Below are 24,496 nucleotides of genomic sequence, written 5' to 3'. Positions count from 1 at the left end.
GCGCACCTGGGCACCTGGGCTGTCTCTGAGGCTCCGAGCGGCTCGGGCTGGCGGCGAGAGACGAGCGATGGAGGGCGACAGCGGGGTCCCGTGGGCCCTGGGGCTGCTGCGCACCTTCGACGCGAAGGAGTTCGCGGGCTGGGAGAAGGTCGGCTCCGGCGGCTTCGGGCAGGTGTACAAGGTGCGCCACGTCCACTGGAAGACATGGCTCGCCATCAAGTTGTCGTCGTCGAGAACTCTGCACGTCGACGACGGGTAAGCGCCCCAAAACGGGGGCGCCGCGCTGCGGGCGACGGGGCCGGCGTGCTTGGGTTCTGGGGTCCCCTTCTCTCCACCTGCGTTGCCTATGAAGCCGCCCCGGAGGGAAAACCAAGCGCCCGTCGAGGCCGTGAAGCCCCCGGCGGCGTCCGCGCGGCTTGCCTGGCCGAAGTGGGGAGCTTTGGGGAGCTCCGGGCCTGATTGCGCACGCCGGGTCTAGGAGCTGCGGCTCCTAGTTGCGACCTCGGTAGGCCGCGCTTGCCCGAGACGTTGTTAACGTGCCCAGTGGTGCCACCCGGCTTCCCGAGAAGCCCCGGATTTTTAGGGTCCTGCGCTCCCTTGCGTCGTTGACCCGCGCCCCTCGGAGGCGCGTCGGGCCCTCCCGGGACCCACCTTGGTACTGCGGTCTGCGCCGGGCTTAGCGAAATTGCCGTGTGGGGATCTGGGCTTTGTGAGCGAGTGAGACTCCGTTGGACTCACTTAGTAATTTACGCTGGAGCACAAATTGGTGTAAGACGGTAATTATTTCGGTCGGAAGCACTGGCTTGGCTGCGCCAGGCTTTCTCGGCACCCGGGCACTTGCGCTTCGGTGCTTGGGCCTGGCGGGCGGCCACCCAGTTCCACTGGGTGGGTCCATTGTGGTCTGCAGAATTTGGGGCATGGGGATGGGAGGAGGGCCTAGAGAAGCAGCTCTTTTGTTTGTTTTTTACCATTTGCATTCTAATAATTTATTTGCACGCTTGAATTGAGCACGTTTAAATAATTAGTTCCCCGTGGATGAAGTTTGCATTCTGTGTGGAAGTGGTGTTTATGTTCTGAACGGAGGTCCCCCTTAGGCATGCACCCCGGACACAGGCAGACTCAGAAAAGCAGCTGCGTTTAACCCCCACCTACCCTTTGCTGGCTCAGAGACCTATCCTCAGCTTACTGAATGGGGGGGCCTCTTTTCGTCTTAGGGTGGTGGTGACGTTGGAGGTGACAGTGTGTGTCCCCACGACTAAGGGACGTACAGGCCGTGTGTGCTTCTGCAGCATGTAATAACGAATAATAAGCCTGGGGAGAGGGGCCCAGCGCACCTGTGGACTTGGTGTTTTCAGACTGGCCTAGCGGATGGCGCAGGAGGGTGGTGTCCTTTTGCTGTAAGCCTCAAACCCAGTGTTTCCTGGAAACTTCAGTAGAGTGGTGACAAGTGTCACAAAAACATCTGACTGGAGGGTGAGGTGCTCGGGAAGCTGTGCCAGCCCTTTCCCCTCACCGTACCAGGCCGGGAGGGGCGCTGTGGTTATTTGGATGAAGCGCAACCCTCTTTGAATACCAGCCAGTGAGTGGTTGGATCCTGAAAGGCGAGCCCCTCTCCCTCGGGGTGTTTTTATGCCGTTGGGGATGTTCATCTGATGGGGTCTTTTGGTCGAAGGGAGTTTTGTTCCTCCGCAAAGGTTTTACCACCAGTTTCTTGTGTTGGAAGAGCTAAGTAAACAAGCCCACCCCCTGGCTGATGAGTCAGCCTGCATCCTAGAATCTGTTATTTCCAGCGACTATGCCCTTGTTCTTTGGGTGGCCCAACTGGGGGTAGGGTTCCTCCACTTGAGGCGGGTTGTTTGGGATCTTGCAGAGCCTGGTTGAAAAGTGTTTTGTCCTTTAACTGGAAGCCTTTCCTGCCCTGCCCAAACCAGGGCAGGTGGTGGCACGTATGGGGTGGCTGGGTCGATGTCCGCGTCGCCCAATAGGAAGCCACTCACCGGCACTCTGCTGGCTGTGCAGAGCAGGCCAGGGTTCTGCCTTTTCAGCACAGGTTGAGTTCTCGGCTTGAGAAGATGGTCAAAGCACCTGCTCTTGGCCAAGAAAACACCCCTGACTGAAGTATTCTCTGGGGTCAGCCTAAGCTTCTTGTTGGGGTTTGTGGCACTGCGCTGCAGGGCAGGGGGAGCTGGCTGCAGCGCAGTCTGGCAGGGTTGCAGCTAAACCTTGAAGTCGGTCTGGTTGCCTGGCCTGCCAGGTTTTGGCAGGTCGGCCTCATGGCTATTTTGATGAGCTGCCTTCCATCCCCACTCCACTCCTGGCAAGCTGTTTCCTGGAGTGGGGAATGGGGTTTTCTGGAGAACCTGGGTGCAGTCCCCAGCCCTGCACCCCTCCAGCCTAAGTCTGGACTCAACCTGTTTGAAGGTTGCTGGGTTGCAGCGCCCGGGGGAGCTTCCCAGGTGTGATCTGAAACTGGCCCCTGCACTTGGAGGGCCGGGAGACACCGCAGGAAGAAGGCAGACCACTCCAGATGGGGAGGGGCATGTGCAGCAAACATGGGAACTGACAGCTTGTCTGGGGTGATCTCAAGACTTCTGCACCTGCCCACCAAATCCTGGAAGTTCACATAGAGGCCCTTCCCGGCGGCAGACGTGGACCCTCGCCTTCCTGCTGCCCTTCCCCAGCACTGGGCCTCTTCTTTCCCAGGGCAATTGGAGTCCTTTTTCCCCTTCCACTTGTTACATTGGAACCCAGCACAGGTACAGGTGTGGGCCAGGCTGATCGTCATTGGCTGCTTGTACCTCTGGGCAGGCAGACTGGAGTTTCTTGACCCCACTGCTGCCCTGTCCCCAGCCTTCCAGCCACCCCTTAGCTACAGCAGGGCTTCATCCCCAGCACCACCCTGGGCTACTCAGAGCCGCAGGCTGCCCCAGGCCTTGTGGGCCTGAACTTCCTTACTGGAAGGTGGGGGCTGTGCAACCTCAGACATCCCCCCACCCACCCCTATGCCCAGGGCCCTGGAGCGCAGATGGCACCTGATCCTTCATTAGGACGTCCTGGGGGCCTGGGTGGAGTCTAGCGATGGGGGTGTTGCCATTAGGCCAGGACTGGTGACTCCAGGGGCCCCCTCCTCCAGCCCCAGCCCTCGGGCTAAGAGGAAGCCCTGAGTAACTGAGCGCCGGGCTGGGCACAGGCCCAGCAGCTCCGCTCCATAGGCGCCGGCTCGTTGGGACGAGCCCGAGCAGCCCTCGGCTCTGTAAGTACAGGGCTGACAATCCGACAAGCCCATTTCTTGTCAGTTTTAAAAATAGCTGTGTGGGAACCCTGGCTGGCTCCCTGGGAACAGAGCTGGGTTGGTGAGAGGTGAGAAGGCCGTGTGGAGAGTGCCAGCTATGGAAGGATGACACCATTTTCTTGCTGCCTTTTTCCCAAAAGCGGCTCCAGGCCTCTCCCTCTGTGGAGGGAGGGCTTTGTTCCTGCAGCACCTTCCACCTCCCCGTCCCGGCCCCTCTCCGCCTGCATGGGACCCCCATCCCTGGGCTGCCCCTTCCCCCTTTCCAGAGTAAATGCTTCCAGAAAGGGAGGGAAGCCATGGGAAGGCCTTGGGTGTTTGGAATCCCTGACAGCCCAGCAGCATCTCCAGCCAGTGCCTTAGAAATGATCCACCTGATGTTTGTGCCTTGTCTCCCCCTCCCCAGTGTCCTCCCTCAAAGAGAAAGCTAAATGAAACTATCCTAAGGAAGTGCCACTGAGAAAGGAGCCGTTGACACCTTGAGGCTCCCCTTGGTCCTCTTAATTCCCAGAGATTTTCTCTCTCCGTCCAGGGCAGGGCGGGGCGACCCTTGCTCCATTGCTGGTGGGAAACAGGAGTTGCAGTCCCTCCCCAGACAGCCCAGGAGATGTGTGAGATGCTTAGGGAAGAGGCACGTGCCGCCATCCCCACTGAATTGCGTCTGATTGTAGCTGTGCGTTTAGCATGGCACGGTTGTTGGGGCGTCTTCTTGAGGGCTGGTGACAACGGGTCTGGGTGGCACAGAACCTCACTCCCAACAGTGAAGAACGGGATTTGGGGACGGTGTGACCGTGACCAAGGCTTGGCCCTGGGAAGACCCCCTGAGCCCCTGGGCCCCCACCCAGCGCTGGGGCTCTGGGACTGCTTTGAAAAATCTCCAGGCCCAAAAATAATAATAGAAGTAATAACAATAATCATAATAGTAATCACAGGAATAGATCCGCAGTTCCTTCTGTGCCGTCCACGGAAACCAGAAACACTGCTTTGAGGGAAAGTGTTTAAGACATAATTGCCATTGATGAAGAACAATTGGTTGTTTCTTTCTGTAAGAGGGACACTTTTCCGTCCCTTCCAGCGGCTCCCGGAGAGGGCCCATCACAGGCTTATTGAATTGCAAATGCTGCTGGGAAATTTGATCCTGGAAGGGCTATCGCTCCCCAAGTCGGTGCAAACCCCTGGGGCCCTGAGGGTTGGGGGAGGGCGGGTCCCAGCGGGGTACCCCAGGAGCCACTGAAGGAAGGCCTGGAGCAAGGGGGTTGTTTGGATTTGGGTTTGGTGGTTATCAAAATAGAAACAGGATGAGCTCTGTGTGTGTGTGTGTGTGTGTGTGCAGACTCTTCAGGGGGCCCTGGTGAACCCAGGCCTGTGCTACGTGGCTGGCCTTCTGAGTCCCCTTGAGCCTCCTGCTGGGCGGTCCCAGGACCCACTTCCTCACCCCAGGGATGCGTGGTCACAGCAGGCCCCTCCACAGTGAGGCATTTCTTATTGCACTGTCACGAGAGAAGGTGATTCGTCCCTGGAAACAATGACTTGTTTTCCAGGAGAGCTGGTTTCCCTCGGCCAAGTGTCCTGTGTCGTTTGTGCAAAGCCTGCCTGGCACTGATCCCAAAGAGGGTGCGGGGGCTCTCAGAACGGACGGGCCATGAGCAGCTTTCCGGAGCCAGCCAGCAGCGGTGCCTCTTTTCATTTGTTTTTTGAAGTAAGGTAAATGGTTTGGTAGAAGGGCCCGGGGCTGGGGCAAGAGCAGCGCACCTGGCTGAACTGCAGGTGGGAAGGGAGGAGTGACATGCTGATGAGCTCAGCAATCAGAAGTCACCTGAGTTTTCTGTGTGAAGCCCTTTGGGCAAATGGAAGAAAACACATTTGCAGAGTGGCTGAGAGCTTTCGCTTCCTGAGACATTCAGCCATCGGGTAATTGACTTTGCTCTCTTGCAAGTTTGTTATCAGTCAGGTTTGCCGTAGAGGACTCAGTTAAAAGTGTAGTTAACAAGCCACATCACAGTTTCCCTTTATTCCTGAGATCTGGAAACGTAAACTGCTGTGCGCAGCTGGGGCGATGGCCCGGAGTTGCTGCCACAGCGAATGAACCAGCAGCTACTTGTACTGGGATCTTAGTGCAAGTTGTAAAGCAAAGTATCTATTCTGGTTGGTTAACAAATGTGTATTTGTAGCCCTTTCATGCAATAGATTGCAAGTTGTTGTTTCTCAAAAAAACCAAAACAAAGCAATGACATAGGAGAAAATTGCCTTCCTGGATAGAAATACAGAATAGCAACACTCATGGATATCACCAATAAATAATTCAGTTCTTTGAAAAACAAAGTTTCCTTAATGGCCCTCCTCACGGCCAGCCCGCAAAGCTCTCACCCGGATGGGGGTGTCTGCTCCCGCAGCAGGACACGTCGCACCCGTGGGCGTGGGGCCCCAGGAAGAGCACTCTCAGTGGATAGGAGCAGGCAGGTCACAGAACTGGCCTTCGCAGCACAGGAAATGGAGGAGCAGCGGGCGTTGAGCCCCTCCGCACAGCCGCACAGCCGCACAGCCGCACAGCCGCACAGCCGCACAGCCAGGGGCTGTAAGCAGTGGTAGCAGAGCTAGTCACGTGGAGAACAGCCCAGGTCTCCTGGAGGCAGGAGAAGGGAGCCTGTCTGGGGTGACTGGGGTGTCATTTTCTCTCCTTAAGTGGCAGGCTTCGGATGCTGGGCCTTCGCACCAGCCCTTTCCCCTCTCAGATGCCCGCTGCTCAGCACAGGGTTGGGGGTCAGAGATCAGGGTCTGTGTCATCCCGCAGCCTGACTCAGCCCTGAGGGTGTAGGGCGGGGCTGGCCAGGCCAGGCCAGGCCAGGAACCTGCAGAGGCCCTGCTGCATGAAGTGGGGGGACAGCCCTCGGCCCTGCCCAGGGACCCCGCAGCCAGCAGGGCGCTCTGGTGGGCGTCTTGTCTCCCGTCAATTGGCTGAGGGACTGGAGTGCTAATAAGCAAGTCCTGCCCGAACTCCGTTTTGTTTTGTGGTGATGCTGTGATTCACTCCTGATTCGTGTTTCACTTGTTTCTAAGGCCAGTGGGGACTCTGCTCCTGAGACTGTTAAAAACCAAACTCCTGACTGCTCCACCCCACCCTTCCCCCACTGCTGCTGCTCCCAGAAGTGGGGGGCCCCGGGGGACCAGGGTGGCCCTTCCTGCTTCTCTACTCCATGGGCAGTTGCTTGTCCTGTCTTAGTGGTTCTCCCCCAGCCTGGACTCCTGTGTGGGTCTCGGCCTCTGAGTGGCTTACGAGCCCTTGCCGCCCTTTCCCGCTAGCTAGAGGCCCCTGTATTAAATCTTTCCTAGGTTCCTGCACCTGCCCTTCACAGTACCCAGATTTCCAACTCCACTCCTGCGCTGGTATAATTTTCCATCCTCTCCCCTAGGAGAGAAACCTGGTGAAGCTGTGGAAGGGTTCTCTTTATCACCACTTCTGATATACAGAGGGTACTCCATAATGACTTGCCAATACGTGAATTTTAATTAGATACGGATCAAAATTCAAGGGAATGCTGGGAGTGCTTAAGTGGGTGGCTCCAGGCTAGTGGTTTATTTTAGATTTGGCTGAAAACACGCACACTTGGTCTATACTGGAGGTTCTCAGACTCGGCACTCTTGGTACTTGTGACTTGGGGGCTGTGCTGTGTGCCGTGTAGGTTGAGCAGCATCTCTGGCCGCCACCCTCTGCCTGCCAGTAGCAGCCCTCTTTTGTGACGACCAAATGTCTCCAGACAGTGCCCAGTGTCCTCTGGGGGCAAAGTTGCCCCTAGGTGAGAACCTGCTGGTCTGTACACAGGGTTCCTTTCCTGACACTCACCTGGGGCCTGAACAGGAGAGTGTTGAGAGCTGAGGGCAGGCCGAGCTTGGGTGCTGCAGCCTTTGGTAAGCAGTCTAATACTGGTCCTTCCTCCCCGGCTGCCTCCTTCCTGGACATTACTTTCCTAACTGTCACAGAAACCTGGGAGCATGCTGCTGTCTCAAAGAGGAGGTAGATCAATACGAAACAAACTCATTTTGCTGGTACAGTGTTGGGTTCTCCAACACGATTCTGTAGGGGGCGAGGGAGTGGGGCGGGCGCAGGTGGATGGGCAGGTGCTTCCGAGCTCCTAGGGACCCTGTGGTGGGAACTAACCTGTTGTGGGTTATGGGCAGGGCTGCGTGCACTGGAATCTGAATCTGGCCGGGGGGTCCCTGAGGCTGCCCCAGCCTGCTGCCTGCACGTCCTTCTGCAGGCGCCGAGCTGCTCAGTCCCCAGCTCCCTGTGGCTTGTCTGGGCTTGTGGTTCTGAGCTCTTCCTCTCAGAGCTGGTGGGAAAGCAGTCTCCCCAGCACCCACCCAGAAGCCATTCCCCAGGAGCAGGGCCTGGGAACCTGCATGTCATCCCGCCTGCTGGGTGCTTTGTACTGTGCCCTGGGAACCGCCCACCTAGATCGCACGCGGCCAAGCTCTGTCCTCGCAGGGTTCGGCCTCTTCCCTAAACGCTCCCTGAGACTTCGACCTGAAGTGCTGACAGCGACCGAGGCACTGGGATCTAGTCAGCAAGTCCACGGGCCCCCTCTGGAAGTGGCCTGAGACCAGGGGCAGCACACTTTCTTGAGGGGCCAGAGAGCAAATGTGTCAGACTGTGGAGGCTGGGGGCTCTGCTGCAATCCCTCGTCTCTGCCTTGAGCGAGAGTGCAGACACAGCCCGTGCGGGAGGGGGCGGCTGACACTGTCTTCCAGTCCGAGTTGCATAAAAGGCAGGCCGTGGACGACAATCTGGCAGGTTCTCAAACGGTTCGACATAGCAGGACGGTCACATGACCCAACGATTCACTCCTCGGTGTATGTCCAAAGTGAGAGCAGGCATGTGAACAGGTACTCGTGCACCACACCTTCCCAGCGGCATCAGTCACTGTAGCAAAAGGTGGAAACAACCCGCATCCATCCACAGGGGAGTGGGTAAACCTGGTGTGGCGGGTGCACACAGTGGAGTACTATGCAGGCAAGAAAAGAGTGCCATTTTGGTATGGGTCTCAGTTGAATGCATCATGACCAGTGAAGCAGGCCAATTACTGAAAGATAAATCCCACGGGTGGGGGCGGGATGCTGTGGGGAGGACGCGTTACTGTTGATTAAGTACAGAGTTTCTTTTGGGGATAATGAAAATCTTGTGTGCGGGTAAGTGGTGGCAGTTGGACCACATTGTCACTATATATATGTTTCACCTTTGAGTTGTAGACGCACGCGTGGTTAAAACGGCACATAGTGTGTTACTCTAAATTTAAAAATGGCTTGCAGAGATGGTCCTCGGGCAGCCATCCGCAGCCCCTGAGTGAGACGACTGTGCATTGATTTAAAGGGCAGGGTTGGACTCAGGCATAACGGGGCCAGCTAACGTGTCGGCCTCAACGAGGAAGGTGAGTTGGGCTCTTCAGATGGGTGATTTGTTACGGCTCTTGGTGGAACCTCAACTTCTCTTCCCTTACCCCTGCCGAAGGGACTCTCAGCGTCCACCTCATCACTCAGGCCCTGTGCTTGCGTGTCGGCTCTGTGTTGCTGGCGGGTTTCAGATAATAGTTAGGTGTGTTTGAGTAGCCGTGGGACTGAAGAAGATCTTGGACAGCCCAGAATTTAATTATGCGACGTTAAAGTGAGTCCGTGTGTGCACATGTGTGCAGGCACCCGTACATATGTGTGTGTGTGTGTGTGTGTGTGTGTTAGTGATTTGCTCAGCTCTGTGGACTCTTACCGCTCAGCCCCGGTGCTGTGTTAGTGGCCAGGTGACCAGTGTGTGTCCCTCATGGCTCTCACCTTTTTCAGGGAGCGCATGGAGCTTCTGGAAGAAGCCAAGAAGATGGAGATGGCCAAGTTCCGCTACATCTTGCCAGTGTATGGCATTTGCCAAGATCCCATGGGGCTGGTCATGGAATTCATGGAGACGGGCTCCCTGGAGAAGCTGCTGGCCTCGGAGCCGCTGCCGTGGGACCTGCGCTTCCGCATCATCCACGAGACCGCGGTGGGCATGAACTTCCTGCACTGCATGTCCCCGCCGCTGCTGCACCTGGACCTGAAGCCCGCAAACATCCTGCTGGACGCCCACTACCACGTCAAGGTGGGGGCCTCTCGTTCGGGACCTGGGTGGCAGGGCGGGGAGTGCTGGAAGAGGGCAGGGGGGCTACGTGGTCAGGAGGTACCTTCAGGGCAGTGTAGGGTGGAAAAGAGCTGGAAGCAGAGGCCTCTCTTAGGTAAGGATGTCTGGGATCTCCAGTGGTTGGTGTAAACCCCAAAGTGTGTGGCTGGAAAATAGACTCTGAATACGGGCCATGCCCCCAAATCCTGGACCATGGCTCTACATTCAGGACACCTTGGAGAAAGAGACTGGATCTGCGGGTTCTGGTCTTAGAGGATGTCTTAGGAAAACGGGTGGGAGATCAGGCCGGCTCCATGTGAAGCCGTGGTCTTGGGCTGCCTCACCTTGGCAGTCTCAGAGGCTGGGGCGGAGGGGATGTGGGGTGCTCCGAGCGGGAGGCCTTGGAGTCACGGTGAATGGGCTCCTCCGATGGGCTCCTTCTGTTCCTGTGACGTGAGTCCTGGGAGGGCTGCTCTTTTCATTCTGTTTCCAGTCAGTTTATAAAACAAAAGTATGGTGAATAATAGAACTAAAAACCAGGTGCCGGCCACCTGGAATTGGTAGTTAGGGACGCTGCGGGCTTGTGTGTCTGTGAGCGTGTGCTCCTTTGGCAAGCCTTCATGGGCTGGGTGTTGTGTGGTCCGCACCATGGGGGGCACATGCCACAGCTTTTTCCCGTGTGGTGATGCTCATGTGTTCGGGAGGCCCTCTCCCTTCATCCTGTGCGTTAGTGAGAAGGGTCCAATCCATGAACAGTTGGGGACAGAGAAGGGACTTGCCCGCGAGCTCTGACTCCTTGCTGTTCCGGCCGCACTTGCAGGGCCCCTCCCTGTGGGCCTGAGAAGGAGGGGCCAGAATTCAGTCCGGCCCTGCCTGGCCTCAGTCCTCACCTGCCACAGGGCTGTGGTACCCGCCAGCCTCACACAGCAGCTCCATGTGCCCAGGCTTTGCCGCAGGCAGCTCAGTCCTGGCTGGGCCCGCCCGAGGCCGGTGGGGAAATTCTGTTTTCACTTGGGACAGTAATTACAAGTTGTCCCTTCCGTAGGTGTCGCTCAGTAACGAGAGTTTAGCTGAGGGTGGGAGAGTATCCTGTCTGGTTTCCTCGTGGTCGGGAGTGCTGGCTGCACACCACTGACGTGAGTGTTCACTAGCAGTGTGCGGTCCCTTGGGCACCCGGTGAAGACCGGAACCTTTGCTCTCAAACTCAACAGCACTCAAGGAAGGGGAGGCAGCCACAGGCCCCTGCTGCGCACCAGGGGCCCTGCTGCAGGAGCTACCCCAATCTTCAAAGTGGGGGACCGAGTGGTTGGTGGCCTCCAGCTCCTGCCAAGCTGTGGCTCAGAGGGGTTAATAAATCATGGGGCAATGTCGCCCAGCTTGGGGTGGGGCTGGTACCGGACAGGACTGGGTCTGCACAGAGCACCAGGCTTTTCTGCTGTCAGGTGTGGGGTGCAGGTGGAGGAAGCAACCCAAGAAACTCATAGGCAATTCTGGGATTTGGGGCGGGGGGTTCCGGAAGGCCCTTCCCCCGCCCAACCTAGCGTTAGGGACTGCGGTTGTAATAGAAGGCTGCTGGGAATGCCTGTTTCTTAGCAAACGGCTGGTGGGCGGGCACCAGGTTCCAACAGGTGTGTCTGCAGCCAGGTGCCTTTGAGGTGTCTCTCCAGAGTCATGGGCCCTCATTGGTCCGGCTGGGCTTTTAACAAACTATAGAAATGATCCCCGAAAGTGTAGTCTTCGGCTGGGCTTTTATATCCACCTCTCCAAACAGGTCATGTGGAGCGTGTGGGGCCTCCCTTAGGGACACAGTGACATTGTCCTTCTCGGTGTCCCGCTTAGGAGCACAGCCCCCTGCCCCCAGCACCGCCACCTGGTGGGTGGGGTTAAAACCTCTGTTGTAGTGAGGGGTCCATGACAGTTGAGTGCCTGGCCCGTGGAGGTGCCCGGTGAGGACTTGTGTCATTGGTGTTGGTATTTCTGTGGCCAGTGGATAGCCACCTTTGCCACATCTGGGATGTTGACATTCATCTGGGGACCGTCCCCAGTGCCGGGCCCACGGCAGGCACTTCCTACTTGCTCGGTAAGGAGCGGGTGCTGCCATGTCCGACGCCGTGGCCTTGCTGTCCTTGTAGGTCATTTCTGACTGGCTCCTGAGGGGCCTCCGTGGGAACCTGCCTTCCCCTCTTACAAGCGCCCGGCGTAGCAGGCCTGGGGCTGTATGCCAGTTTAACAGACGGGTGAAGATTCTGTGAAGAGCTGAGCGGGGCCTCACTGGGGATCCTGAGCAGGGAGTGGGGTAGAGCCTGTGTGGACTGGTCTCTGTGACAGGAAGTGAGGTGACGCTGCTGCTGCCAGGCCCAGGGCACCCTGACAGGCCCGTGTGGTGGCTTTACCGTGACTCCCTCTTAATCAGGTGAGTTAGTCACCTCGCTCAGCCCCAAACAAATAAGATGTGTTTACACAACACATCTTTCATTCTCAGAAATCGCTAGCAGGGTGTGGGAGGGCAGCGCGGCCTTGTGTGGGGTGCCAAGTCATTGATTGATTGGCCAGCCGGGCACTTTTCAGTCGGTGGCTGTTTGATGCAGTAAACCTTTATTCTAGAATCTAAAGTAAGTCGGCTGGCCCTGGGCCCTCCAGACTGCCTCTCGTCCATGGGTGGGAGGACTCGGATTTCACAGGAGCTACCTACTTTGCAAAGCGTGTTAAAGACTATTAAATTCATACCTGATATGAATAGTAAATATACTAAATATCAATAGTAAAGTGCTAATTTTAATATATCAGTAGTGGCCCCAGTTCAAATGGAAGATGAAATGACTTTGGTTTAAAATCTTGTATCACCCTGGCCCGGTTCGCCCAGGTGAGACTGGATTCCGAGAGGTTCCGAGAGGTTCCGAGGGCCCTGGTCTCCTCGGTCCACAGTGAGTGGCCTTTCCCCCCAAGGCAGCACAGCCCTGCCCTGCCCTGCATTAGTCTGGCGAGCCCGGCCACATGTTTGCTACCCACAGGGATGGCCCGGGTCCCACGGTTGAAGAAGGGGGGCATGCTCTGCAGGGTGGATGGGAAAACGAGAGAGGAGAAATCTACAGGCGAAGGGTTGTCCTGCGCAAGTCAGAATTCTGATTTCTGAGTTTGCACCTTGATGTCAGAGCTTTTTACATAGAATATATGCTTCTGTTCTTTTACTGAGTACATTGGAAGCTGGTGGCTGTGCCTGAAAACAGCAGAAGTGAGGAGAAAAGGCTGCCAGTGGGGTTGGGGGCGGTGGGTGCCAAGATCCCTGCGTGGCCCCGAGCTGCTGTACGCATCTGCTGGGGTGATGGGTTCAGTCTGGGGAACGGGCGCCTTCCTTTCCAGAGTGGGGAGTCTCCTGCAGGCCAGGGAACGGGCAGTGGCAGGGGGCCCAGAAACGCCAAGCTGTCCGCCCCCAGGGACCTGGGCACTCTTGCAGGCTTCCTTCCCATCACCTCCCCTCAGATGTGGTCAGTGGTCCTGTGAAGGAGCGGGTCGTCAGTCCTAACTCCTTGCCTCCAGCGGTGGTGGTGAGGCCAGGCCATTGGCTCACCTGTGAGCTGGCACAGGAGCCCAGCATTAAGTCCTGACTCAGCCCCATTTCCTATCGCTCCACAGGTGTGTCTGAGGGGGAGCCCAGAGTTGATTAGGAGGCTGGAAGGGGTCTGGAAGCCTCGAAAAGAATATCAAGGGCCTGTTTTCCTGTGGACTCTGAACCCCTTCGTGCCAGTACCTGTGGCCTCGTCCCACCCATGGTGCTTCAGCAGCCTCCAAGGGGTGGGGGACAGAGGGCCAGCTGGTGACCCCCTGAGAGTCTGTGTGGCTTCACCTCCCCATTGTGCATGCCTGTGGGAGACAAGAAGGTGGAGGTGTGGGGCTGGGGATAGAGGAAATACGTACCAGTTCTTTATTTGGGGGCTGTGTGTTTGGTGGAGGGACCAGGAAGAGTCTGTTGATCACAGAGCGTTCCAGGTGGAGGACGAGGTTGTGGGGTGTGTTTTGCTCGCTTTAAAGGGCTCCTGGAGGTTCAGTTCCCTTTAAAGAACTTGCTGCCACCTGCCCACCCGCCCAGCTGCTGTGGTTGCATAACTGGATTTCCTTAGCACCAGGCCCGGCCGGCCTCGCTCTCACGTGTTGTCTGAAAACGCAGACTCTCTAAGCGTTGCCTTTTCCCTGCGCACTGACGCCGGCTGCCAACCACAGCGGCAGACTCGATGCCTGGCAGACGAAGGTGGTGATCCTTCTGGAGCTCTCTCTCCCCAGTGAATTCCTTGCTTAAAGCGTAATCTTCCCCCCACCCATCAAGCTCTTAACAGCCCCCCACCTGGTTCTTCCTGAGCTGCTGTGCTCACCTGCCTACCCCAGGGAGCACGGTCCTGGCTCTCGGTGTGACTCCTAAAGGTGCCTGCACTGCACCATCCACCGCTGTAGGGAGAGCATGGACCGAGCCTCTGAAACCGCGGCCCCAGTGCCTTGGCCGCCACCGCACTGTGCAGCTTGCTGAGCCTCCTCTACCTGCTGTGTTACAGATTTCCGACTTCGGGCTGGCCAAGTGCAACGGGCTGTCCCAGGACTTCGGCGTGGACGGCGTGTGCGGCACCGTCGCGTACCTGCCTCCAGAGCGCTTCGGAGAGGAGGGCCAGCTCTTTGACACCAAGCACGACGTGTACAGGTGTGTACAGGGGTGTGCAGGCGCATGGTCCCCAGGCCCCTGAGTGCCGGGCCCGGCGGGGGCTCTGCACCCCAGTTCTTCATGCTCTGAAGGGCAGTTTCCCTGAGGCTCCTTGCTGGGATCAGATACAAGGTTTAGTCCAAACGGAAGGGTTTGGGGATTTTGGCTGGCGGGTGCAGGCTGCCCCAGGTCCACAGGAGACAGACAGCTGTCTCTGGTGACTGTTGCCTGCCGAGGGCAGGGATGTGAGTGGTTGGTGCCATTGGAGGGCCAGTTATGGAACCAGACTGACAGCCTCCGCACTGTAAAAGCTTTGGCGTTCTGAGATGCGGGCTGCGCAGCTTGTCTGCCGAAAGCACCTGTGCTTGAGTGGTCTGTGGGTTCGGGCTCTCCGAAACCTGGCCCCTCCGGCCCAGCGGCTCACACCTCCTAACGCCACTCGCCTGTGACAGAGGAGCACGGACGGCCGCAGGCTGTCGATAAACGAGCATCAGTGGGATTTGTGTCCTCCATCAGGGACTTTCAACATTTTTCACGTCACGGCACAGACAAACTAATGACTAAAATTCTGCGGCACACCAAAAACTAGTGTTGATCTGACCAAAAGAATGGGTATAATTTTGATTCCTTCACCCCGTACAGCTTTTGTGGTGCTGGCTGGTGTCATTTTTTTATTTGACGATCTAAGAGAAAGGAGGTCCGTGCCCCTGACTAAACAATCAGGCACCACACGTTCAAAAACTGCCTGAGACGCACCGGGTGGGTATTGCTGCCCCAGAGGACAGTCCCCGAGTCATTCCGGCCTGCCTCTTCCCAGTTGCAAAGGTTTGGATGACAAAGAATTTACTGGAGAAGGAGGGAGGGAGGAAGGAGCTTTGCCTTTCGTCATTGCCGCTGCCTGGAGTCCTGGCCGACGGGTGTGACTCACCGTTTGCGGGTGCTTGGTGCGTGTGTGTGGCGGGGCTTTGAGCGGTAGGCTGCCGGCGAATGTACCTGGGGTGCTAGTCACAGCTTGCAGAGTTCGGGGGGGATCAGATTATTTATGTTAGAGCGAGAGTTGGGATGTTTGAACTCAGAGATTTCCGTTAATATTCAGTGGGGAATTCTCGGGTCTCTGTCAGCAGCCACTGCCGACTCAGAGCTAGGTGGTGGCTGGACATTTGGACTCCTGGGTTTTTCTATATTTACCAGATTGAGCTATTTTTTGGTGTATTCAAAGTAATTTTATATGTTACATATACAGGTGGGGCAAAAAGAGGTTTATGTTTGTGTGGAAAATGGTACAGCCATGAATAAATGCTAATGCAAGAATTAACTGGTTTGTGCGTTCACAACGGTGACCCAACTTTTGCCGTGGCCCAGACGTCATTCCCAGTAGCGAGGGGGCCCAGGGCGGGGTTGCCAGCACGTTCCCCAGCACTGTCTCCGGCCCTCCGGTGACCTCCCAGTGGGCAAGTGACCCACCAGGCCCAGCGCTGCGGTCAGCATGCGACGCCCAGTGTGTGCAGGAAAGTGGCGGTGAATTCAGCCTACGGGTGAATGCAGCCGACGGTGGCACCCCTTGGGGGGCTCTCTCCTGGAGCTGGCATGTACAGCCCCCGTTGGCCGGGTTTTGTTCATTGGTGCACGTCTGAGCCATCCTCCTGTTCCACGGTCAGCCTGTTGGCCTGTTTAAAACAGTTCCTGAGAAAGGCATTGCTGTCACCTCTCTCCTGAAGACCGCAGGGCCTTCTCTGGTATGACACTTTGTGTGAGAGCTGTAGCTCTGTCTGGGGGTCTGGCTCACAGACGCTAACCTGCCCGATTTCCCTCCAGCTTCGCCATCGTCATCTGGAGTGTGCTGACGCAGAAGAAGCCGTTTGAAGGTGAGTACACTTGCCCTCGGGGGCAGTGCCTCCGTCTCCTCCGGAACAGCGGCGGGCCCGCTGCGTGGTTCTTTCTCTGCTTAAGCTGCAGCTATGGTCTACACTCCCCCCGTGGGGGCCCTCCTGAGGGAGGGGGCTGCTCTGCCCCGCCCACCAGGTTGGCATAGAGACCCACGGCCGGCCGCCTCATCGAGGTGGCCCTGTGTGCCGTCTGACACAGTGCTCTGAGGTGTGATGCACTCGCGGGAAAAGCACAGGTGGGCAGGGCTCTGGTCGGTGGGGTTTTTAGGGGCCACCAGATTCTGACATGAGTGTGATATAATACACAAAGAAAACTGGTCACTGTAACCATTTCAAGTGTACAATTCATTGGCATTAAGTACATTCACAGCGTTGTGCAATCAACACCACTGTCTAGTTCCAGAACATTCTCATCCCCCAGAAGGGGGGTGCCCGTTAAGTAGTCACTCCCTGTCCCCCACCTCCAGCCCCCAACGACTTCAGCCTGCTTTCTGTCTCTGGATTTGCCTGTTGTGCTTATTTCCAGCTAGTTTTTTTTTCTAATTTTCTAATTTTTAATGGTGATCAAATACCCAGGACCCGACATTTACCATCGTCACCATTTGTAAGCGTACAGTTTGGTCGTGTGAAGTACCTTCGCAGTGCTGGGCAACCAGTGCCAGAAACTTTGCGTGGATTTTGGCACGATGGGCGACCCAGGTCGCCAACGCCACTCCAGATCTGTCTGTTGCCCTTCTTCTCCTTTCCAGGCAACTCCTGTTCTGGCCCCTGCCCTCCGAGTGTTAGTGCCCTGGCTCGGTGAAGTCAAGTACTTTTTGCCCTATTGGAGAGTTTCATTTCCTCTGTCGGGATATCTGGGCCACTCATAATACAGTGGCCTGACCAAAAATACCTAAAAACGCAGGGCACCGTCAGTGTGTGGCCCCAGGTCGTGGAACCTTTGCTGGCAGAGATGTAGACGAGGCCGTTGTAGGGTCAAGTCCATGTTGTCTTTCTGCCTGTCACCCCGTCTCCCTAACTCCTCCTCCTCCTCCTCCGTGGAGGTCCAGGGTCTGGGTTATTTTAGTGTGGCAGCATGCCAGTCCGGCATGAAATTATCTGATGGACGCGACACCCAAGGCCAGGTACATGGTATCAACACCGAGAGCTGAGGCCTGCTGCTCTGTTGCTGGGTAGATAGGGAGGAGTTCAAGGTGCAGAGGCGGAAGGTGTCTCCTGGACTTTCTCTGTCTGCGTTTGGCAGCAGAACATCCTCTAGGTGCTCAGGTTACTTTTGCTGTATTCAGAAACCCTGCTGGGTGTTTGGAAGCCTGAGTTCTCATGGAAATAACGTGTAGATACCTACAATAGTTATTGCACAAGGTTTAACGGGAAAGCAGAACGAAACATCAGAGTGGAGCCTGGCAGCCGTTGGGGGCTTGGGGCCAATTTCCCACACCTGCTCCTCTGCTGGGACTCTCCAGGCTTGCAGGAGCTCCTGGCCGTGGGTGTGCTGGGAACTGGAGTGGGGGCAGGTCTGCTGGGGACAAAGTGCTTGGAGTGCAGCTTGACGGACAGTGTGGTTTTAGGCTGAGTGGAGAAAACCGTCTGGCCCACTGAGGGCCCCCTGGGGACCCTCAGTCTCACCAAGGTGATGAGCCCAGGCACATTTCTGAAGGAGGTTGGAAAGGACAGGTGGGGCCCCACGTTACGAATTTGGGAGACCCTGTTTGCACGCCCCGTACTCGAACACTGCTGAGGCCAGCCCCCGGTCTGCACTCTGGGACAGGAATCGGAGTTCAGGGCGACCTTGTCATCGCAGGGAGATTTGGATGCACGTGGGGCCGGACCGTGTGACTCCGGCATGCACGCATGGTGCCTCCCTTTGACAGGCACGGCCACTTTGGAACATGTCTCGTCAGATATATTCCTCCTTCGAACTCCGTTTTCCTTTGAGTTTGCTGCCCAGAAAGATTTGCTCTGTGATACAGCCCAAGGTTTCCATTTAGTGTCTCAAACCAGGAAGGCAGAGAACAGGTGTGCCCAGGAAGAGAAGGTTAACGAAAGCTCCACGCTCTGAGAAGGAGCTGGGTGGGGTCTCCAGGCCGCAGCGTGAGGAGGGGCAGGGGCACGGGCACGTGTCCCTCGGCGCCTTCCCACAGCTGTGGTCCCTCCTGGAGCTAAGGGAGCGAGCTAAGGGAGCCAGCCCCGGCCGCCCTGACGTGCGTGCCTTCCCTTCGCAGATGACAGAAACTTCCTGCACATCATGATGAAGGTGTCGAAGGGCCACCGCCCGGAGCTGCCTCCCGTCTGCAGGGCCAGGCCACGCGGCTGCAGCAAGCTCTTGCACCTCATGCAAAGGTGCTGGCATGGGGACCCGCGCCAGCGGCCCACCTTCCAAGGTGAGTGCCCGCAGACGGCTCCCAGTGCAGTGCTCCCGAATGTTGCTGCTTGGTTGATTGGCTGGGGTCCCAGGAGAGAGTGGATGACCAGGACAGGATCTGGGGTGGGGGCTGGCCCCGAGCGGGGGAGGGCTGTGCAGAGACAGCGTACCCAGGCAAGCCGCGCAGGGATAGCAGGGCCTCGGCATCTCAGTGCACAGGGCTGGGCCAGGTGACTGGAACTTTAGGTCAACGCTCGCCACCCACCCCCGCTGCAGCCGGGGCTGGGCTGGCTGCCTGGAGGAGCCTGCCCTTGGTGTTTCAGGTTTGCTCACAGCAATGCACCTTTGGGGGACTGGCGTGACCGCTGGCCCGCAGCTTTCTTTCCCTTTTTCTCGGGGTCTTGTCCCCATGGAACAGATGTGTCATTTGGTTAGGACGTGATCTTGGTGGATTTGAAACTGATCATTGCATTTAAAACACAGGTGGACCCATTAGTGAGGTGGTACGGGGTGGGGTGGGGGCCCATGTGCTGGGTGCTGGCGGGTCTCACACTCTTCCCCCAGCTCTGGAAGGCTGCTTTGGGACACTGGAGCACTGTGACTCCTTGAGTCTGGTGAGACCTGCACAGGGTGGCTGATGGGAGGCCCCGGGGTGGGCTGCGAGGTCAGCTGGGGGGCCCGCAGTGAGGGAAGTCACCGGGCTGACCGAGTCCTTGAGTTGCAGGTGCTTCGGGTGTCGCCTCTGGCACCCCGGCCTGTGGTGGCATGTTTCTGTAAAGTGCACGCCAAGGTCATTGTCCAAGTGACACGTCCTGTTTTGTTTTCTCCCCGAAAGAAATCACTTCTGAAACCGAGGATCTGGGCGACAAGCCCAATGAGGAGGTGAAAGACACAACTCAAGACCCAGATGTAAACGACGCTCCGGAGCCCAGGAGTGAGGTATGGGGTGGGGGGGTGCCGAGGGGCAAACCTTGCTCCGCATGGGGGTTGAGCTTTCCAAATCGAGGCCTCTCCTCTGCAGGCTCCCCTGCCAGCCTAGGCCCCTCGTCCCCGCGTTCCAGGGCTCCTGACCTCTGAGCCCCGTTCTGCGTCAGACGGTCACGGCAGCCCTGTGCTCAGTGATAGGAGGGCAGTCTCGGTGGCCCCAGATTTATTCCCACCCCGACTGTGCCCGGTCCCCACCACCTGTCTGGCGACACATGAACAGTGTGGGCCCGTGTGTAATATTAAAGCACTAAAGCCACCAGGTGGGTGCTCTGAACCAGGGGACTGAGGGCCCCTGGCAGGCCTGGTCGGCAGGGACAGGGGAGACCTGGGCTCTGAGGGTCTTCACAGCTCTGGTTTGGGGACCGTCTCATACATAGTCTGTTCAGTGAGCATCACATGGGCGATGTAAGATGCGGTGAGGAGCTCCCAGTGCCGGGGCTTATGGAACACCTTTGTAAAGCATGGCCCGATAACCAACCTTTAAACGTGTGGTCTGCATCGGGCAGTCCACCCGAGGCTGTTGGTGTAAGGCTGGGAGATAAGCGAACATTTATGGTGCTTCCACTGTCTGAACAGCGTGTGCCTGAGGTTGTGGAGCAAAGGTGCCCTGGGGAGGCGACTGGGTCCCCTGATAAGGAATGTGTGCGCACCGGACAAATGGGTGTGGTTCGTACACAACACACCCGGTCAGCGCAGGTCAGCACCTCCCTAGGAGAGGGAGGATTCGGGGTCAAACGGGCATGAGTCAGGAAGAGTCCCGAAGTCGGCTGGAAGTCTGCCTTTGTGGATGTCTTTGCGGAAGCCCCCCAAAGGCTGAGTCGCAGCGCTGTCCCCATAGCTGGGCCCCAACCCCGCCCTCCCTGTGCTCACACAGCCCTGAGCCAGGCTTGCACAGGAGAGGGCGCAGGTTGTAGGCAGTGTTGGGGGTGGGGGCGAGAGGAAGGGTGTGCCCCAGTCCCCCAGCCCCCCAGTCCCTCCTCTTTTTTTGTTTCGTACCCATGTTGACCTGCTCCATGAACACTGCCCAGCACCCAGTTTCACGTGCTTGCAGCCTGTTCATGTTCCCACTTTTTGTCCCCATAATCTGCCAGGGCACGGAGGGGCCCAGGGTAGCCTGGTGGTGGACTTGGCATTTTTTTTATCAAGTCAGGCTTTACTTACAAGGTCTTTCTGCTCCATGGGCCAGTGCGGTGTCATTGGGCTCCACTGGGCCACACGTAGGATAGCAGGAGTTCAGTTCCCTGCATGACGAACTGGGGACCATGTACTCCCCTTCCTTTCCTCCGCCTTCCCCCATTGGGTGGTGGAGGGAGCCTCATGCCCCTCCCTCTGTGCGTCCTTGCAGGCACCCGTGTCCACGCCCCTCAAGCGAGCCTCAGCCCCAGCCTTCGATAAGGACTACAGCCTGTCCGAGCTGTTGTCCCAGCTGGACTCTGGCATCTCCCAGACGCTCGAGGGCCCGGACGAGCTCAGCCGCAGCTCTTCCGAGTCCAAACTTCCGTCGGCAAACAGCGACAAGCGGCTGTCGGGGGTGTCCTCCGTCGACTCTGCCTTCTCCTCCAGAGGGTCCCTGTCCCTGTCTTTCGAGCGGGAGCCTTCCACGGGCGGTGAGTGGAGGGCCCTGTTCTGGGGGAGGTGAAGAGCGTCATTATGGGGGTGGTGGCAGGCAGGGTGCTGTGACGTCCAGAGCAACCAAAAAGAACGAGGTACCCTGGTTCCTGACCCAATTCCTGGTTCTTTGCTTCCTCCCTCTCTTCACTGATTTGTTTGGGTTGTCTGTCGCACGGTTGGCTCCCTGAGCCCAAATCCCGAGATGCGCCCTGGCCAGGCTGGTGACAGTTAAGTGTTAACAGGCCACACATCTGGCTGTGCAGGAAGGACTTACCTGTGCCAAGGCCTGTGCAGGAGGGAGGGAGAGAGGAGCCCCCAGCTCCCCCTCAGAGCTGCCTGCTCCCAGCTCAACCTCCAAATGGGGCCCTGCACCCCTCTCCCCATTAGCAGTCCCTGCCATCTCTGACGAGCCACCCGTACAGGATGGTGAGTATGCTTTTTATTTTGCAAATTGACAAAAGGACCCCTTGAGGTCATTCATTGGCCTTCCCACTACATCTAAGATCAAACCAGCAGGGACAACAGGACACTTTCAGGGAAAAAGTGACCTGGAGGCCGTGGGGAGACACAGGCCCCATCTGGCCGCCAGCCTGGCTCGGGGGAAGCCTGCGGGCAGCAGCCTCGTCTGACCGTTCCCGGCATCTGCTCTCCCCACAGACCTTGGCACCACCGACGTTCAGAGGAAGAAGCTTGTGGATGCCGTCGTGAGTGGGGACACCAACCGGCTGATGAAGATCCTGCAGCCCCAGGACGTCGACCTGGTCCTGGAGGGCGGCACCAGCCTGCTGCACCTGGCCGTGGAGGCCGGGCAGGAGGAGTGTGTCAAGTGGCTGCTCCTCAACAACGCCAACCCCAACCTGACCAACAGGAAGGGCTCTACCCCCCTGCACCTGGCCGTGGAGAAGAGGGTGCGGGGCGTGGTGGAGCTCCTGCTGGCCCGGAAGGTCAGTGTCAACGCCACGGACGAGGACCAGTGGACGGCCCTGCACTTCGCGGCCCAGAGCGGAGACGAGGGCAGCACGCGGCTGCTGCTGGAGAGGAACGCCTCCATCAACGAGGTGGACTTCGAGGGCCGCACGCCCATGCACGTGGCCTGCCAGCACGGGCAGGAGAGCGTCGTCCGCATCCTGCTGCGCCGAGGCGTCGATGTGGGCCTGCAGGGCAAGGATGCCTGGCTGCCGCTGCACTACGCCGCCTGGCAGGGCCACCTGCCCATCGTCAAGCTGCTGGCCAAGCAGCCGGGGGTGAGCGTGAACGCCCAGACGCTGGACGGGAGGACTCCCCTGCACCTGGCCGCCCAGCGAGGGCACTACCGCGTGGCCCGCATCCTCATCGACCTGCACTCCGATGTCAATGTCCGCAGCCTGCTTGCGCAGACGCCCCTGCATGTGGCCGCGGAGACTGGGCACACAAGCACCGCCAGGCTGCTCCTGCATCGGGGTGCCATCAGGGAGGCGGTGACCTCGGAGGGCTTCACTGCCCTGCACCTGGCTGCTCGGAACGGGCACCTGGCGACCGTCAAGCTGCTGGTGGAAGAGAAGGCTGACGTGCTGGCTCTGGGACCCCGGAACCAGACGGCGCTGCACCTGGCTGCGGCCCACGGGCACGCGGAGGTGGTGGAGGAGTTGGTCAGTGCTGACGTGCTCGACCTGTCTGATGAGCAGGGGCTCAGCGCCCTGCACCTGGCCGCCCGGGGCAGGCACGCCAAGACGGTGGAGACGCTGCTCAAGCACGGGGCGCACGTCAACCTGCAGGGCCTCAAGTTCCAGGGCAGCCAGGGCCCTGCCGCCACGCTGCTCCGGCGAAACAAGACCTAGCTTGCTGCCCTCGGGGGCCGGGGCCCCACTCGGGGTCCTAGTCCTATCGTCACGATGCACGGTGGGGACAGAGTGACGCTGTGCTGGCCAGCAGCCCTCACCTTGTTGATGGCCTGGTGGCACGTCAACCGAACAGGCCATCAAGAGGCTGCTGACTCTGGACACGTGCCCGGAGTCAGTCTGTGTGGGTGACCCTCCAAATGAAGGTGGTTAAACGGTGCTGATCCATCCCCCCCTCAGTGTGCCCAGTGTCAGAGGCACGATGGGTGGAGATCATTTCGCTGTGCTCCTGCTTCTGAGGCGGGTCCCTCGGTGATAGTCATGGGTGCTGTCAAGTCTGCTGTGTCCCGAGCGGAGCCTCTGGGTTGCCCCAGCCTGAGGATGCAGGGGCGGGAGGAGCTGTGTCTTCGATCTTCATTTGCAGCAGCCAACGAAGCAAATTGTTTCAGAGTGTGTTGGTGGAATTCTTGTGTTAGGGAACACCCTCACATCAGCTGTTCCTTTAAACTCTTAAAAATGTTCGTAGCATCTGATAGTCTGGCCTGTGCATATTGTGTAAAAACTGATACTGTTTGTTTGTCAAAGCCGGTCAGTTTCCATCTCTGACACTGAGGTTGCGTCTCCATTGTTCCTTGGGACACCTCGCCTTCCAGCGGGCCTATTGCTGTCATTCATGTCTTATTGCATAAAATGCGTTTTGAACCCTAGAGCCAACTATGCAAGAGGCATTTAAAAATTCACCTGTCACCTCAGTTTTGTATTCAAAACAGTATTACTTAGTTAGATGAACTCCTTACTTGTTGGCATCTCTCCAGCTGCCATTTTGGGGGTCTCAGGCTTTCTGACCTGCCTGCAAACCTCCAAGCTGAATAACACCCCAACGCGGCCCCAGGAGACCAGTCAACACTCTCGGCTACAAAAGATGCGGTGACCTAGCCCTGCACACCCCTGTCACATGTGCCCCATATGGTGTGTACCCTGACTTTGTTACGAGAGTGCATTTGCTGCGGGAGATGGTCCTGTTTGCGAACGTGACTTGTGCTGTGTGATACAGAGATTGATATTAATATACCATGTATATTAATGTGAGTCTGTGGGCTGGATATTTCTTTTCTATGACAGGAAGTATCCAGACTGCTTAGGACTGGCTATGTTTTAATATGCCTCTTGCTTTCACTAGGATTTGCTCTACTGTTTTGAAGATTGCTTGTAACATGAAAGCTTGGATGTAAATAAATAAAGCCAGGTTTTTGTTTACCGTTTTTGAAGTCAGTGAGACGACTTTTTCTTCTGAATGGACTTGAGTAGCTGGACGTCTGGAAACCAGAGGTTCGGGCAGTCACGTGTGGGTGGAGATGCCCTTGCAGGCCAGTCCCAGGGCACTGAGTTAGCCACGTGACGTGGGGGGATGAAGGGAGCGGGAGCGGGAGCGGGAGGGGGGACCCGGGCTTCCTGCCTCCTTCCCTGGACCCTGCCGTCTGTGTGTAAACCAGAGGGGAGGTGGTTTAGCACTGACAGAAGGAGCTGCCAGCACCAAAGTTTCTTTCTAAGAATTTATACTTCTTATTTTCATTTGTTAACTTTACAATTTGAGGTAATTTCAAATTACAGAAAAGTGACGGACTAGTACAAAGAAGTCAGGTGTACCCTTCACCCAGATTCCCCAGTTCACATTTTCAGCTCATTTGCCTGATTGTTCTGTTTTCTTTCTCATGTACCCT

General features: G+C 57.5%; 1 protein-coding gene across 2 annotated transcripts; it reads left to right on the top strand.

Moving 5' to 3' along the window:
- RIPK4 (receptor interacting serine/threonine kinase 4) lies at positions 1–24,038 on the top strand. 2 transcript variants are annotated; one of them, XM_053917342.2, is made up of 9 exons: positions 1–255; positions 9,116–9,407; positions 13,970–14,112; positions 15,928–15,977; positions 18,221–18,379; positions 19,196–19,299; positions 19,924–20,043; positions 20,693–20,954; positions 21,616–24,038. In XM_053917342.2, exons 1-9 carry the CDS (start codon positions 68–70, stop codon positions 22,773–22,775), a joined length of 2,478 nt encoding a protein of 825 aa, XP_053773317.1. In that variant the 5' UTR covers positions 1–67; the 3' UTR covers positions 22,776–24,038. The 2 variants fall into 2 exon arrangements, with proteins under 2 accessions (XP_053773317.1, XP_024417613.1); XM_024561845.4 differs by lacking the exon at positions 19,924–20,043.
- The last annotated feature ends 458 nt before the right edge of the window (positions 24,039–24,496 follow it).

Source organism: Desmodus rotundus, chromosome 2 (assembly GCF_022682495.2).
Source record: "Desmodus rotundus isolate HL8 chromosome 2, HLdesRot8A.1, whole genome shotgun sequence".
NCBI lineage: Eukaryota > Metazoa > Chordata > Mammalia > Chiroptera > Phyllostomidae > Desmodus > Desmodus rotundus.
This window is presented reverse-complemented; position numbering and strand designations above follow the sequence as displayed.